Below are 16,542 nucleotides of genomic sequence, written 5' to 3' on the forward strand. Positions count from 1 at the left end.
AAAAATTAGCTAAATGTCCAAGCATAGAAAGTCAGAAACCATGGTACATACAAGAGTACTATACCAAAAAACCCATTGCCATCAACTTGATTCCAACTCATACAGACTCTATAGGACAAAGCAGAACTGCCCAACAGGGCTTCCAAGGAGTGGCTGGTGGATTCGAACTACCAATCTTTTGGTTAGCTGCAGGGCTCTTAACCACTGCACCACCAAGCCTCCATTTTATAAAAAGAATAAGGTTGCTATGGACTGATATGGAGGGATTTCCAGGAGATATTGTTAAGCAAAGGAGCCCTGGTGGTGCAATGGTTAAGTGCTAGGCTGCCAACAGAAAGGTTGGTAGTTAGAATCCACCAGCCACTCCACAGAAGAAAAGACCTGGCAGTCTGCTCCCGTAAAGATTACAGCCTAGGAAAACCTATGGGCAGTCCTACTCTGTCCTACAGGGTCACTATAAGTCAGAATCAACTCAATGGCACACAACAACGATTAAGGGAACAAAGCAAAATGCAAGAGCATATACAATACGCCACCTTTTGTATAAGAGTGAAAAATATTTACTTATCTTTACAAAAAAAAAGAAAAGACATACTAGATAAACCAGAAAACAATGAACCTGCTTACCTACAAAGGGTGGGCAGTGGGGAACAGGATGCATAAGGAAGGAAATTCCGTTGTGCACAGGGTCACCATGAGTCGGGGGCCAACTCACAGTTGTAATGCCAGCTAACAACAATGCTTCTATCAGTACATCTTTTTGTACAGTTTGGAATTTTGGAAGCATTTCAATGTTCTATGTATTCAAAAATTAAAATTAAATAAAAACGATGGGATGGGAAGTAACCTAAAACTGAAATCAGAGTGAAACAAATGAACTCAATTGTATTCCAAATAAATACCATAAACACACAGAAGAGAAAAAAAGAAAGACTACAAGTAATTTATGAGCACAGTATTTGACTATATACCCTCAGTCTCGGGTGGAGTGGAGGGGAGAGGGGAATTGCAAACAAATGCTGAACTGTTTTTAGTAGGCTTATTTTTTCGTAGTGATGTGGGCAAAGCAGTTCTGAAAAAAATTTAGACCACATATAGAGATAGATAAGTAGCCGCCTTCAAGTCAACTCCAACTCATGGCAACCTTATGTACAACAGAATAAAACGTTGCCCAGTCCTGCGTCATCTTCAAGATCACTGGCATGCTCGAGTCTATCACCATGGTTACTGCACCGATCCACCTTGCCAAGGGTCCCCCTTGCCCTCACTTCACCAAACATGATGTCTTCCTTCAGCAATTAATCCTTCCTGATGACGTGTCCAAAGCAAGTGAGTGACGATGTTCCTTTGTGATCTATAAGGTTTTCATTGGCCAGTTTTCAAAAGTAGATCACCAGGCCTTTCTTCCTATTCTGCCTTCGTCTTGAAGCTCCACCAAAACCTGTCCACCAGGGGTGATCCTGCTAGTATGTGAAACACTGGTGGCATAGCTTCCAGCATCACAGCAAGCCATCACAAAATTATATACTGACCAAAATTAAACAGTATGACAAACTGACAGGTGGTAGAGACCACATGTAGAGTTGAAATAATGAGAAAATGGACTGATGTCACTGAGGGTCTCACTGAGGAAGAAGGAACATACAAATATGGAACGGCAGACTATAAGAAAGAACCCTGAGGAAACAAACTGAAATTGGAGGTATTGGTGTGAAATTATGATATCTAAAATACGGAGACGTAGATGTGGATGCACTGTATGTATGCATATGTCTATGCTGTGTACATATCTTCACACTTACTTTCAGCTCAGGCTGCTGAAAGGATCAAGAAACAAAGACATCCCAGTAGCATATCCAGTGCTCAGATCTTCATCTCTAATACCATTCCTCACCACAAGCCAAGAATCCTCAGAGAAATACTGATTCCAGCGTTGGGGCAGGCAACCAGGATGAGCCAGAAAGTAAGGATGTTTAAAAGAAAAAAAAAAGATACGGGCATATTACAACGACATGAGAGCCAGCTTGAAGAGTCTCCTCCAGGCAAAATCTGGGACAATTTGAGCACCAAAATAATAAGGTAACACAATTAATTATAAAGCATTTAAAAAGTTAGAAATTCATGGCCCACAGAGAAAATTAAAAAATAAATAAGTAAACAGAGGAGAAGGGAGGGCTCTTGCTTCTAGAATACTGATGAAAATCAGTATTCTGCAATCATCATGCCAGGATACTATTAGGAAAGAATCATCCATGGGTGTTAAATCTAGGGGAAATTTTTGATGAGGAACACTATATTTGCACAGTCTTAAAGTGTCTCCCACAGATTACTAATTTCAAGGGGGGAAAAGAACACAGTGGAGAAATCAGACAACAGCTTGACTAGTTGATCAAAATTAACAGCATCAACAAAGAGCAGCTAGACATCCTGAACCTCTAAAGGTGATACCCTGAGAAGGGTACAACATCACCTATGTAGCATTCCAGCTGAGAATGCATGACTTGACTCTAATCATGAAGAAACATTAGATAAACCCAAAATGACGAATGTTCTTATTTAAAAAAAAAAAAAAAATGGAGGGGATTTATACTCTTTAAAAATGTCCATGTCTGTGAGCAGCCATCTAAGATACTCCACTGGTCTCACCCCTTCCAAAGCAAGGGAGAATGAAGAGGACAGGATACAAGGAAAAGATTAGTCCAAAGGACTAATGGACCACAGCTACCAAGGCCTCCACCAGACTGAGTCCAGTACAGCTAGATGGTGCCCAGCTACCACCACTGACTGCTCTGACTGGGATCACAACAGTGGGTTCTGGACAGAGCTGGAGAAGGATGTAGAACAAAATTCTAACTCACAAAAAAAGACCAGACTTACTGGCCTGACAGACTGGAGAAACCCCGAGAGTATGGCCTCTGGACACCCTTTTAGCTCAGTGGTGAAATCACTTCTGAGGTTCACCGTTCAGCCAGGGATTGGACAGCCCCATAAAACAAAACGATCATAGGGCAACATTTGTAGTAACTGTTAAATGGGAGACTATTTTGTCCTGTAAGCCTTCATCTTAAGTGAGAATAACAGCACAATTAGAAGAGCGTAGTCAATGTCACTTAAATGTGTATGTAAAAAAAAAATTTTTGAAATGGCGTATCTTTGGCTATGTGTATTTTCACAAAAGAAAAAAAAAAAGTTGAGAATTTAGAGGGTTAAAATGTTGTGGGGTTGTTAACCAATGTCATAAAACAGCATGTGTGTTACTGCTACATGAGAAACTATCTGTTCTGTAAGCCTTCACCTGAAGTACAATAAAATATTTAAAAAAAAAAAAAAAACGAGACTAATGAGGCACAGCAGTCCAGGGACAAGGACTAGTAAGCAGGAGGGGACAGGAAAGCTGGTGATAGGGAACCCAAGGTTGAGTAAGGACAGTGTTGACATGTAGTGGGGTTGTTAACCATTGTCATAGGGCAACATGTGTACTGTTTAATGAGAAACTATTTTGTTCTGTAAACCTTCATCGAAAGTGAGAGTATCAACACAACTGGAAGAACGTAATCAATGTCACTGAATTGTGCATGTAGAAATTTTTGAAATGGTGTATCTTTGGCTGTGTATATTTTCACCAAAAAAAAAGGTCAAGAAGGGAGAGCATTGACATGTCATAGGGTTGTTAACCAATGTCATGAAACAATGTGTACTACCGTTTAATAAGAAACTATTTGTTCTGTAAACCTTCACCTAAAGTACAATTTAAAAAAAAAAAAGTCAATGTTACATATGACAGAGAAAAGTTGTGGAAATGTTCCAGATTAAAGCAGGCCAAAAAGATAGGCAAGTAAATGCAATACCTGACCCCAGACTAGTTCCTGTACTAGAGGGGGAAAAAACAGTATGAAGAACAACACTGGGTCAACTGACAAAATTGGAATACAGATGGTAAACTGTTGTCAATGTTGTAATTTACTGAAGTCGATAACCACACTGTGGTGATGGAAGAGAATTTCCCTATTCTTTGGATACACACACTAAAATATTTAGGGGTAAAGGGCCAGGATGTATGTGACTTATTAGCAAACGGTTCAGGAAAAAAATGAGGCATGCATGCGTGCGTGCATGCTTGTCTGTGTGTGTGCGTGCGTGTGTGTAGACAGAGATGGGGGTCCAAAGGAGAATATGTATATGTGATAAAGCAAATGAGGTAAATGTTCATAATCAAATTTGAGTAAACGGCACAGAGTTTTTTAATACTATTCTTATTTTTGTAACTTTTCTATAAGTGTGAAATTATTTCCAAATAAAAAGTTTTAAATGTTTTAAAAATTATAGTAGTACGAGTTTACATTATCTTTCCTTGAAGGTAGACAGAAGAGCATATAAGTATTTCAAACACCAAGATGATGCTAACTCTAAAGGTAAATGTGCAAATTAATCTTAAAAATAACTCCAAATTCTAATTTCATACAATTTTCTGAACACTTACTACTAAAACTAAATATAGTCCTTCATACATAAAAGAATAGAAAGCCCTCACCACATCTACGGTACTGCTTCATATTAAAGATGCTGACCTAGGGATCATTCAAATGTCTGATTACATGTCAATAGTCTCTAATTCCTTTTCACCATATACAGTGCAATTTCAGGAATGCTATAATATCCATTTGGTAAGTGCTTATCGAGTACTTACAGTGGGCTACATGTCATTCATTTAACCCTTTTAAGTTACTGCTACTCATGTGTGATCGGTGAACCAGCAACATTTGCACCACCTGAGAAGACTGTTAGAAATGCAAAATCTGAGACCCCACCCACCCACCCAAATCTTACTGAATCAGAATCTTTGCTTTAAACTTTAACAAGATCCTCGGGTGATTCATACGCACATTAAAGTTGGGGAAGCTCTGCTCTAAGTGACTAAACTCAATAGAGGTTTACTTTTTGCTCCCACTAAATCTGATGCTCCAGAGCAGCTCTCCTCCACACTGTGACTCATGCTTCTTATGTTTCTACATCTTAACTCATGGCCTCCACAGTCATCAAAGCAAGGTGAGAGAGAGCAGGGAAGATGGCATAGAATATTTGATGGCAGGCCGAGAATTAGCTTATTAACTTCCAACCCACCCTCCGCTGGCCAAAACTCAGTCACAGGGCCCCAGGTCAACTACTAAGAGGCTAGGAGATTAGCTGTCTTGTGTGCCCAAAGTGAGAAAATAATCAAGGTCATTAAACGATACTGGAGTCTCAAGAATATCAAGAAAAAGCTGAATAACCAGGCTTGAGCAAGGGCAGATCCAGGACAGTTATGAAGACCATCATCAACAGGAGTTCTAGCTTCCTCATCAACAGGAATTCTAGTTCCCTCAGTTCCAGTTCTGAAGCCAAAGGCTAGCCAGGGAACTGGCTCACCCCGCATCAAGGGGTTCACTCCTGGTCTAATCAGCTGGCAATTCCAAAAAAAGTGGATGTGAACTGACAAAACATTTAAAAGACATTTTGGTACTAACCAACATGCAATCTTACATACCATCCCAAACGATACAAAGTCTAAGAAACACTTTCTCAAAGTTTATTTAAGTGTCTAATTACAAAAAATGATACATGCTTGTTTAGGGAAAAAATATATAAAGTACAAAAGGATATCTTTCCCCCTCCAAAACCCACTCTCCAAAAGTAATCTATTAGAATTCTGGAGTGTTCTTCCAGATCTTTTCTATATACACAAGTACATATCCACATACAAAAACATTTTAAATAGGTCATACATTGTTCTACAACCGAATTTATTTACCCAGCAATGTGTCATGGGCATCCATCCACATCTGTACAAACAGATCCATCTCAATTTTAACAGCTAGACAGTATTCCCTAAGACGACTTTTAACCAGTCCCCATTAATGGACATTAAAATTATCTCTCTTTTTTTTTAGTTACCAAAATGCTATGCTAAATATCAACGGTATTTGTATTTGTCAGTCCCAAACCAAAACTAAACCTATTACCATCGAGTCAATTCTAACTCACAGCAACCCTATAATAGGACAGAGTAGAACTGCCCCATAGGATTTCCAAGGCTGTAATCTCTACAGAAGCAGACTGCCACATCTTTCTCCCGTGGAACCGCTGGTGGGTTTGAACTGCCGACCTTTCAGTTAGGAGCTGAGTGCTTTAACCACTGCGCCATCAGGGCTCCTTAGAGTTCAAACTAACAGTCTTCAATTCTGACAGGTGCTACCAAATTGCCCTCCAAAGGAACAGTACCAATCTGCACTCCTACAACAGGTATATGAATGCTCTGCAATCCATACATGTGTTTATAAGGAACATAACGGACATGCCCTTAGAGTCGTGAGAATTAAGTGAAGTAAGCACTTATAATCATGCCTGGCATTGCTCGGTAAGTGATAATAAATAGTTTTAAAAAAGTAGAAAAAACCAAACCCGCTGCCGTCAGGTCGATTCAGACTCATAGCGACCCTACAGGACAGAGTAGAACTGTCCCATAGGGTTTCCAAGGAGCACCTGGTTTCCTAATAAATACCACCAGGGTTTCCTTATAAATACTAGCTATTTAATAATATTATTCAATCATCACCTATTGCAGTCACAAGCAAATGGAAAGTGGGTCTCTTAGGTCTCCTTGATAATTACTGTCAATCACCATCCCTTATTTGGCCATATCCAATTAGGTGGAACATCACTCCTTTAACTACTGAAAAAACAGAACCAGCCCAGAGTTGGAGGATGAAATGCAAAAACTGAGTGGGACATCATAACTGAGAGGCACTAACTCCATGCCTTGGTTCCTGGCCCACGTATACTGGCAGCTTATAGGAAAACCTGAACCAAATATTGTTCACTGATTAACAATATATACCAGAGAACAAACCCCTAACCTCTCAAAATGAAAAAAACTTAAGTCTACTGCTCCAGAACAGTGGTTCTTAAAGTATTTTCCAGGGACCTGTGGGGATTCCTGACGCCCTTAGGATTCCTGAGGTCCACAAAGTCAAAACTATTTTCTTAACAACACTATACATTTATTTTTGCCTTTTTCATTTCCATTCTCTCATGAACATACAACAGAGTTTTCTAGCAGCTACAGGACACATGATTTTGCAACACACTGAATGCAAAAGCAGTTATGAGAATCCAAAGATTTATTAAGTCAGACATAAAAGAGATAGGCAAAAATGTAAAAAAATGCAGCTTTTCTCACTAAATTTTCTTCTGTTTTAGAAAATATAGTTTAAGTCTTGAAAAAACCTATGTAAAATTGTAATAAATTTATTATTTTAAAGAAGTATTTTTAAAATGTATCTGTTTTAACCAAAGACACAAGGAAAATATTAGCCCAAGAGACAGAAAGGGCCACATAAACCAGAGACTCCACAGCCTGAGACCAGAAGAACTAGATGGTACCCAGCTACCACCAATAACCACCCGGACAGAGCAGGATAAAAGTGGGGTGCAGAACTCAAATTCTAGTAAAAAGACCAGACTTAATGGTTTGACTGAGACTGGAGGGACCCTGGAAGACATGGCCCCCAGACTCTCTGTTAGCCCAAAACTAAAACCGTTCCCGATGCCAACTCGTCAGACAAAAATTAGACTGGACTGTGGGACATAAAATGATACTGTGAAGAATGTGCTTCTTAGCTCAAGTAGATACATGAGACTAAATGGGCAGCTCCTGTCCGGAGGCCAGATGAGAAGGCAGAGAGGGTCAGGAGCTGGTTAAATGGACGCCGGAAATCCAGGGTGCAAAGGAGGAGTGTGCTGTCATAGTATAGACAGAGCAACGTGTATATAAATATTTGTATGAGAGACTAACTTGAACTGTAAACTTTCACTTAAAGCACAATTAAAAGAAAAAGAAATCATGATCGATGATTAAATCCTCCCTTACCTCAACTTCTCTTCCCCTCTCTCCTTCCATCATACTAACCTGGAAATCCTAGGCAAACCCAACTCTCACAGCCAAGTAGCTGCCCACTAGTAGAGAAAAATGCACTTTCTGCTGACTGTTCTCACTTTAAATAAATGAATATAAGTTTCAATGGACCTCAGCACTTCTAGCAATACTACTATATTTCACTAGGCAATTTGCTCCTCTCTACTAGAAAAATATTTCAAACCTTCTCCTAAGACAAGTCACTTAGCAACCACTTCCCTAGTTGCCCTCAAACCTCTCAATCACCGCTGCGGTTACCTTCTCTGGCATCTCTTCTTACCAATATACAAAGGTATTCTCCTGCTTCTCCCCAGGTTCAGTCCTTGGCCAAGCTGGACTCATCTCACCAATGAAGTGCTCTTTTATTGCCTGGTCACATTTACTTACACTGACACTCAAATGTAGTTGCTTTATTTTCTGTAATTGATCTGTCTCTTGAATATAGGGCTGTTTTTTTCCATAATTAACCTAATCTTCCGCATGAACACTCATTCTAGTGAATAGGTAGAAAACTTAAAACTTGCCAAATAATATCTCAATCTCGTCCAGTTAATATTCAGACATTTAACTCCTTACCAAGGCTGATTTAAATAGTAGCTTTCAGGTAAATTTTTCTCCAAGTGAGGCTTATGAGATATCCTGGAAGTAATGACGGCAAGAAGACCCTGGAACTGTGGTATCCCTGTGGATCCTCAATGGTCTCTGCTACAGAAAGGTGATCAGGTCCAATGGCTGAACTGGGCCATCTCACCTTTTGGGATATCATAGTGGCTCCCATCCCTGGTGGCCATCATCCTGACCTTTAGCCTACAGTCACACAGTCCTTTGTCATGATGCCTACTGTTCCACCAGACCTCTCACCTCATCCATACCCCTCACAGTAGTATGAGAGCATTTCAGAATCCCCTGGTACCATAAGCTCATCTATCTAGCCACTTCCTTCACTTCCTTCTACCACTGCTGTGCTATAGCCCCCAATGTTGGCATAGCACCAACCTGCATAGCTGTCTCCCCTCAAGATTCCCAATAAGGAGTCAAAGGCCCTCTATTTTTCACTTTCCCCTCAACCCATCTAACACTCCTCACTCTAATCCCAGAACTCTGGCCACAGAAGGCCAGAACATACATTTCTCATAAGCTATTCTTCCTACCTCTGTCTCTCTTCTTTCCACAACCCACCAGGATTGAAAGGGACTGACTTTCCACCTCCAATTCATTTTCCTCCCTCCTGGGAGGCACTAAGCTTCAAGTTCACCTTTAACAATAGAAGAGATATTCTCTTTACCCTACAGAAGAAACTATCATTAGAGTTCGCCAAGTGTAACTCTTGATATGGAAGCTAAAGGCAACTGAGAACCAGGGCTTCAAATTGGTTTTTTCCCGTTCAAAGACCTGCTGAGAATTTGCATTTTGAACAAGTTCCCAGGTGATACAAATGATGCTGGTTAGGGACCAATTCTGAGAACCACCAGTAGAGCAGTGGCTCTCAAAATTTATTATACGTAAGAATTACCTGGGATACACCCAAACACCTTGAGGGACCAAGTTACTGGGCCTGAGGGCTGGGGATCATGGTCTCAGGGGACATCTAGGTCAATTTGCATAACATAGTTCATAAAGAAAATGTTCTACATCCTACTTTGGTGAGTAGCAACTGGGGTCCTAAAAGCTGCAAGTGGCTATCTAAAAAATGTCTACTGGTCCCATCATGTTAGGAGCAAAGAAGCATGAAGAAAACCAAAGACACAAAGAAAATATTAGTCCAAAGGACTAATGGATCAAATGAATCATAGCCTTCACCAGCCTGAGCCCTGAAGAACTAGATGATGCCCAGCTACTAACATCGACCACTCTGACCAGGATCACAACAGAAGGTTCCAGGAAAAGCGGAAGAAAAATGTAGAAAAAAATTCAAATTCACCAAAAAAAGAACAGACTTACTGGTCTGACAGACTGGAGGAACCCATGAAACTATGGTCCCCAGACACCCTCTAACCCAAAACTGAAGCCACTCTCAAAGTCTATCTTTCAGCAAAAGATTACACAGTCCTATGAAACAAACAATAACACACATGAGGAACGTGCTTCTTAGTTCAATCAAGTATACGAGACCAAATGGGCAACACCTGCTCATAAACAAAGACAAGAAGGCAGGAAGGGACAGGAAACCTGGAGGAATGGACATGGAGAACCCAGGGTGGAAAGGGAAAGGGGGAGAGTGCTGACACCTTGCAAGGACTGCAACCAATGTCACAAAACAATTTGTGTATAAATTTTTAAATGAGAAACTAATTTATGCTGTAAACTTTCACCTAAAACACAATAAAAATTGGAAAAAAAGAATCACCTGGGGATCTTGTTAAAAGGTAGATACTACTTCAGTACACCTGGGGTAGAAATGCAAATTCTCAGCAGGGGTTCCAACTGGTTTGTTCTGGTTCAACCCCCTGTTTGGAACTTTGGTAAATCAAAGATAAACACACAGTGACTTAAAATTTCCCAAAATATTATCCCTTCACAACTTCAACAGTAAGCATCTCCTGTATACTAGGCCCAGAGACATAAATATCTTAGACTTAAGTCATTGCCTTAGGGAGTGAGGAGACCTACAAACAAATAATTACAACAGAATTTTATATGCTCCATCTACCAAAACAAACAAAATAAAAGATAAGCAACCCCTTTGTCAATCAATATTTCCTAGCTCCATCAAACTAAAAATGCATGCAACAGCAAGGAAAGAAAAAAACAAAAACAGTTGCCATTCAGTGATTCCGACTCATGGTGACCCCATGTGTGTCAGAGCGGAACTGTGTTCCATAGCGGTTTCAACGGTTGATTTTTCAGAAGTAGATTCCCAGGCTTTTCTTCCAAGGCTCCTCTGGTTGGACTCGAACTTCCAACATTTCAGTTAGCAGCCAAGCACGTTTATACCACCCATGGACTCAAGAGCAAGAAGTATAATATAAATGACTTCAGGTCACAATTTCATTTTCATTTAATCTTTCTGCAATTTACATCACTTCCTTTTCCATTCATGAAAAAACAAACTAATTCCTTAATAAGAGGAAAAAAGCAAGAGAAGCTATGAAGTGAGTTTAAGTTTCTCCATTGTAAATAAAAATGGACAACTGAAGTACTAATTAAAATAGCCCAAGACCATCAGGGAACACTTAGCTTAATTAGCGTAACACAGTTTACAAAGAAAATATTCTACATTCTACTTTGGTGAGTAGCATCTGAGGTCTTAAAAGCTTCTGAGTGACCATCTAAGATACTCCACTGGTCTCACCCCATCAGGAGCAAGGGAGAATGAAGAAAACCAAAGACACAAGCGAAAGATTAGTCCAAATAACTGACGAACCACAAGTACGACAGCCTCACCAGACTGAGTCCAGCACAACTGGATGGTGCTCAGCTACCACCACCAACTGCTCTGACAGGGATCACAATAAACGGTCCCAGACAGAGCTGGAGAAAAATGTAGAACAAAATTCTAACCCACAAAAAAAAAAAAAAAAAAAAAATTCACATTTACTGGTCTGACAGAGACTGGAGAAACCCCGAGAGTATGGCCCCTGGACACCCTTTTAGCTCAGTAATGAAGTCACTCCTGAGGTTCACCCTTCAGCCAAAGATCAGATAGGCCCATAAAACAAAACGAGACTAAAGGGGCACATCAGCTCAAGGGAAAGGACAAGAAGGCAAAAGGAGACAGGAAATCTAAGGTCGAGACGGGGAGAGTGTTCACATGTCATGGGGTTGGTAACCAATGTAACAAAGCAATAGGTGCACTAATTGTTAAGTGAGAAGCTAGTTTGTTCTATAAACCTTCATCTGAAGTACAATAAAAAATAATAATAATAATAGAGTACAATAATAAAAAATAGCCCAAGAGCAAAAGAAATCAGGTAGAACTTCATGGCAATAAATATTTGGAGATTAATAAAGTAATTATAATAAATATCTGTTCTACTTTGACCCGCCCCCCACCAGGGGAAGTGCTATATAATTATTACAAACGAATGTTTTCATTCCATTACTTAATTCAAATAGAAGGCAGCAATAGGGCAGGGACAGCTAGGATGGAAATTCTGTGGGACATTACTACAAACAAAGGTCTTACTATGTACTAGGCACTGGGGTTACAAAACCGAAAGATGCAATATCTATTCTCAAGGACCTCGCAATTGATATTGGATAGAGAGAGACAAATTTAACTTACAAGATAATAAGGAACTCAGAAATTGTATCCTCCAATGATAGGTCTACAATAGTGGTAAAGAACTGCATGAAACAATGGCCCAATCTTTGATTTCCTGAACATTATTTTCAGGCTGCCATGATTTCCAAATAGGCACTTCAGAAACACTACAACCACAGAAGCAGAAGTGTTCAACAGATCACTTACTACCACTGTACTAGTGGCCTATATCATGATAATCCACATTAAGTACAAATGTACTTTTTGTGTAAAGTACTAATACAATAAACCAAACCAAATCCGTTGTCATCGAGCGATTCCAACTCATAGCAACCATACAGGACAGAGTAGAATAGCCTCACAGGGTTTCCAAGGAGCAGCTGGTGGATTCAAACTGCCGACCTCTTGGTTAGTAGCCAAGCTCTTAACCACTGCACCACCAGGGTGCCTTCCTATGTTTATGTTTGGTGATTTCCCCGCTGTATGAATACTGGTGGGAAGCAGAGCCTGCTTCCTATCTTAAAAGTTTAAAAGACCAACAACTCACTGTCATGGATTGAACTGTGTCCCCCAAAAATATCTGTCAACTTGGCTAGGCCATGATTCCCAGTATTGTGTGACTGTCCACTATTTGCTCATCTAATGTGATTTTCCTGTGTGTTGTAAATCCTATCTCTACGATGTTAATGACACGGGATTAGCGGCAGTGATGTTAATGAGGCAAGACTCAATCTACAACATTAGGTTGTATCTTAAGCCAATCTCTTTGAGATATAAAAGAGAGAAGTGAGCAGAGAGACAGGGGGACCTCATACTACCAAGAAACAAGAGCCAGGAGAACAGCATGTCCTTTAGACCCCGGGTCCCTGTGCTGAGAAGCTCCTTCACCAGGGAATATTGATGACAAGGATCTTCCCCCAGAACCGACAGAGAAAAAGCCTTCTTCTAGAGCTGGCACCCTGAATTTTGACTTCTAGCCTCTCCAACTGTGAAAGAACAAATTTCTATTTGTTAAAGCCATCCACTTCGGGTATTTCTGTTATAGCAGCACTAGATGACTAAGACACTCCCCTTCTCAATTTCCCTTGCAGCAATGCTGTAGGCAATGACAGAAGCTCAGCCAATCCAAGACACCCACTAAGGACACCGAATCAGAAGCTAACACCATAAAGAAGCATGGTTGAGAGCAAACTTCCTGATAGTTGTGGCAACAGCAACAACAGTTTCCCAAGTAGCAGCAGTAACAGCCATGGCACCGTCAGAGTCCAGAGTGCTGGTGGTACACACTGCAGAATCCCAGTATTACCAGGCAGCAGAAGGGGTGCACTCCCCACTCCCCCAGACATCAACAAGTTCTACAGTGCAGTTCTGACTGTGGAGCTTCCCTTGGTTCCTGCCCATTTCAGAGCCTAGTTTCTCCAAACTCTACAGCAATGTCGAGAGAACTCTCCAATACTCTTTCATGAAATTCCCTTTTTTTGCTTAAATCGCTACAATTCTTACAAATAAGAAAAAAGGGTGATAGACAGCAGAAATGAAACAGTATGGTAAATGAAGAGGCATTCCAGCCACAGTGGGCTGGGTTTGTGAAGTTTATCTTGGAAACTGGACAATTCGATGGGTCACGTCACTCAAATTCAGCTCTAATTAATTCAGTTACAGAATTCAGCATCATTTATTCATTCCAAAACTTTTCTGTTCCGAGTACTAAACAATTTGGTAGTATGATTTTATCTGCAAAATGACCCATATTTTCATCATCAATTAATATTATAGGATTTAAGAAACAGTTTTCTACTTTGGACTACATCCAAACTCTGGATACACCCCAAAGCATTTAACAGGAGCCCAGCTTTCTGTAATTTGCATGAGTGAGAATCAAACGTCTATGATTCTAAATGCTGGGGGCATCAGGAAAAAGGCAAGTCTTGAAAGGAATGAATTGTTTTCAATCACAGTTTCCAAAAAGAATAAGGTTCTCTAACCTCAACAGATATTTTTAAATGCTATCATTACTTCAAGAAGCAACAGCTACCATTATCTAGTAAGTTTAAAACGTTAAATCAAATTAACTCCCCAATGATGAACCAAATCAAATTAATTCCTCAACTACGAACCAAATATGGATGTAGTCAGATTAATGGTAAAGCTACAGAGTTGAGCTTTGAATTTACTTCCCCCCTCCACCCACCCTAATCCCAGACTAACAGGGATGGTTGTTGTTGTTGTCAGTTGCAGTTCAGTCAGCTCTGCCCATGGCGACCACACGTACAACAGAATGAAACGTTACCCGGTCCTGTGCCATCTTCACGATAGTTGGTATGTTTGGGTCCACTGCTGTGGCCCCGGTGTATTTTTTTTTTTTTTAAGTGCCTTCCAACCTAGGGGTAAACCCTGGTGGCATAGTGGTTAAGAGTTCGGCTGCTAACCAAAAGGTCTACAGTTTGAATCTATCAAGCACTCTTTGGAAACCCTATGGGGCAGTTCTACTGTCTCCTATGGGGTCTCTAAGAGTCGGAATCAACTCAACGGCAACGGGTTTCCAACCTATAGGGCTCATTTTCCAGCACTATACCCGGTAGTATTCTCTTGTTATCTACAGGATTTTCATTTGCTCATTTTCAGAAGTAGACTGCCAGGCCTTTCTCCCTAGTCTGTCGTAAGTCTGGAAGCTCCACTAAAAGTTGTCCACCGTGGGTGACTGGGCTGGTATTTGAAATAACGGTGGCATAGCTTCCAGCATCATAGCAACATGCAAACCACCACAGTAGGGCAAAATTATGATGGGTAGTGGAATGGGTATGGAAGAGCAGTCAAAATGATCCCACTCATCTCAAACTCAAAACAGAGCTCTTCTCTCTGGCACACAATAGGAACTCAACAATATTTGGTGACTGAACACAATGTGACACATTTACATAAATTTCTTTCGCAAAGCACTTTACACTGGCACAGTGCTTCGAGGTTTACAAAACACTTTTGCATGAAGTCTTGCATCTAGATAGGTGGTTAAGGGTTAGCCTTGCCTGCACAGCCATTAAGTGCCAAAGCACACCATCATATCCCAGTAATTTATGCACCCACACACATTTTTTGCACCTCTATTTCAGCCCTTCTGATACACTCTGTTACACTTCATTATCTCTCTCATTTGATCTGCCCTTGTCCTGTTCATCTTCCTATCCTCAGGCCAAACAGTCCGGACCATAAACAACAACAACAAAAACCCAAACCCACTGCAGTTGAGTCGATTCCAACTCATAGCGACCCTATAGGAAACCAAAAAACCCGTTGCAGAACTGCACCATAGGGTTTCCAAGGCTATAAATCTTTATGGAAGCTGCCACATCTTCCTCCCGCGCGGCGGCTGGTAGGTTCGAACAGCCGACCTTTCGGTTAGCAGTCGAGCGCTTAACCACACCAGGGCTCCTTGGACCATAGGAAGTGCTCCGTAAACACCAGGTTTCTTCCACCGCCTCCAAGCCGAGTCCGTGCCCCGTGGAGCCTCAGGTGTGAGCTGATTTATACTTACTCCTGCTCTCACCTACCCTCATCCTTCCACCTGTGATTTCCACAGCAGTACCAATGAAGCTTCTCGCACAGACCACAGCCTTTCTGTTTCTCATCAAAATTACCCACGGCCCAACGCTTCCTCTGCCTGCGCCACTGGCTCCCCCAATTCCTACCCTAGTCCGGGGAAAGTGGGGGTGCGCGCGCCCAGCTGCGCCCTGCCAAGCTATAGGAGCTGCTCCTGGGACCTTAGCCCCGCTGCTGCATCCATGGGGTCGGCCGGACGGGGCTGTCAGCTGCGACGCGCCCCCAGGAGCACCACGTCAGAGAGAGCGGGGCCGGGCACCTCGCAGCCCCAGTGCAGCCCCGCCCAGACGGGGTCCCGGGGACGTGCTGCCCGCCCGCCGCCCCCAACTCCCCGGGACCTGCGCAGCTCGGGACCCAGGTGGGCGAGGGCGTCCCGTACGTACCCGAGCAGGCAGCGGTCGCAGACAACGCCACGACTCCCTTTGCACACCGTGTACGCCAAGGGATCCGAGCGGAAGAGCAGCTCTCCAGGGCGCAGCGCCGTTAAGGCGCGCAGCCCGTTTCCCCGGTCCGTGGTGCTGAACTTTTCCACCTTCAGCGGCTCCATCCTCTAGCAGGTCCCGCACCTCAGAAGTCCACCTTGTCCCGCGTCTCACGGGCCGCCGGGACCGCGCGCCTGCGCCCTGCGCGTACACGTACGCCCGAGGGGCGGGGGCGGTGCTGCCGGCCTCTGAGCATGCCCAGACCGCGTGCTGAGAGTCCCGCGGAGCAGGGGTGTAGAGGCGGTCCCACCTGGCCCCGCGAGCCTCTTGCCCAAGGCGGCTCTGCTTAGGAAGGGTAGTGGGGTTTC

At 42.1% G+C, this 16,542-nt stretch overlaps 1 protein-coding gene across 1 annotated transcript in view; it reads right to left on the reverse strand.

Annotated features, from left to right (window-relative positions):
• SMYD3 (SET and MYND domain containing 3) overlaps positions 1–16,385 on the reverse strand; it is an 816,669-nt gene extending 800,284 nt beyond the window's left edge. The window contains exon 1 of the mRNA XM_004375869.2: positions 16,136–16,385. Within this exon, the coding sequence (XP_004375926.1) occupies positions 16,136–16,299 (164 nt within the window). The 5' untranslated portion in view covers positions 16,300–16,385. The remainder of the gene's footprint in view (positions 1–16,135) is intronic.
• Positions 16,386–16,542: the final 157 nt, after the last annotated feature.

This window comes from Trichechus manatus, unplaced genomic scaffold (genome assembly GCF_000243295.1).
Source record: "Trichechus manatus latirostris isolate Lorelei unplaced genomic scaffold, TriManLat1.0 scaffold00039, whole genome shotgun sequence".
In the NCBI taxonomy this organism is placed as follows: Eukaryota; Metazoa; Chordata; class Mammalia; order Sirenia; family Trichechidae; genus Trichechus; species Trichechus manatus.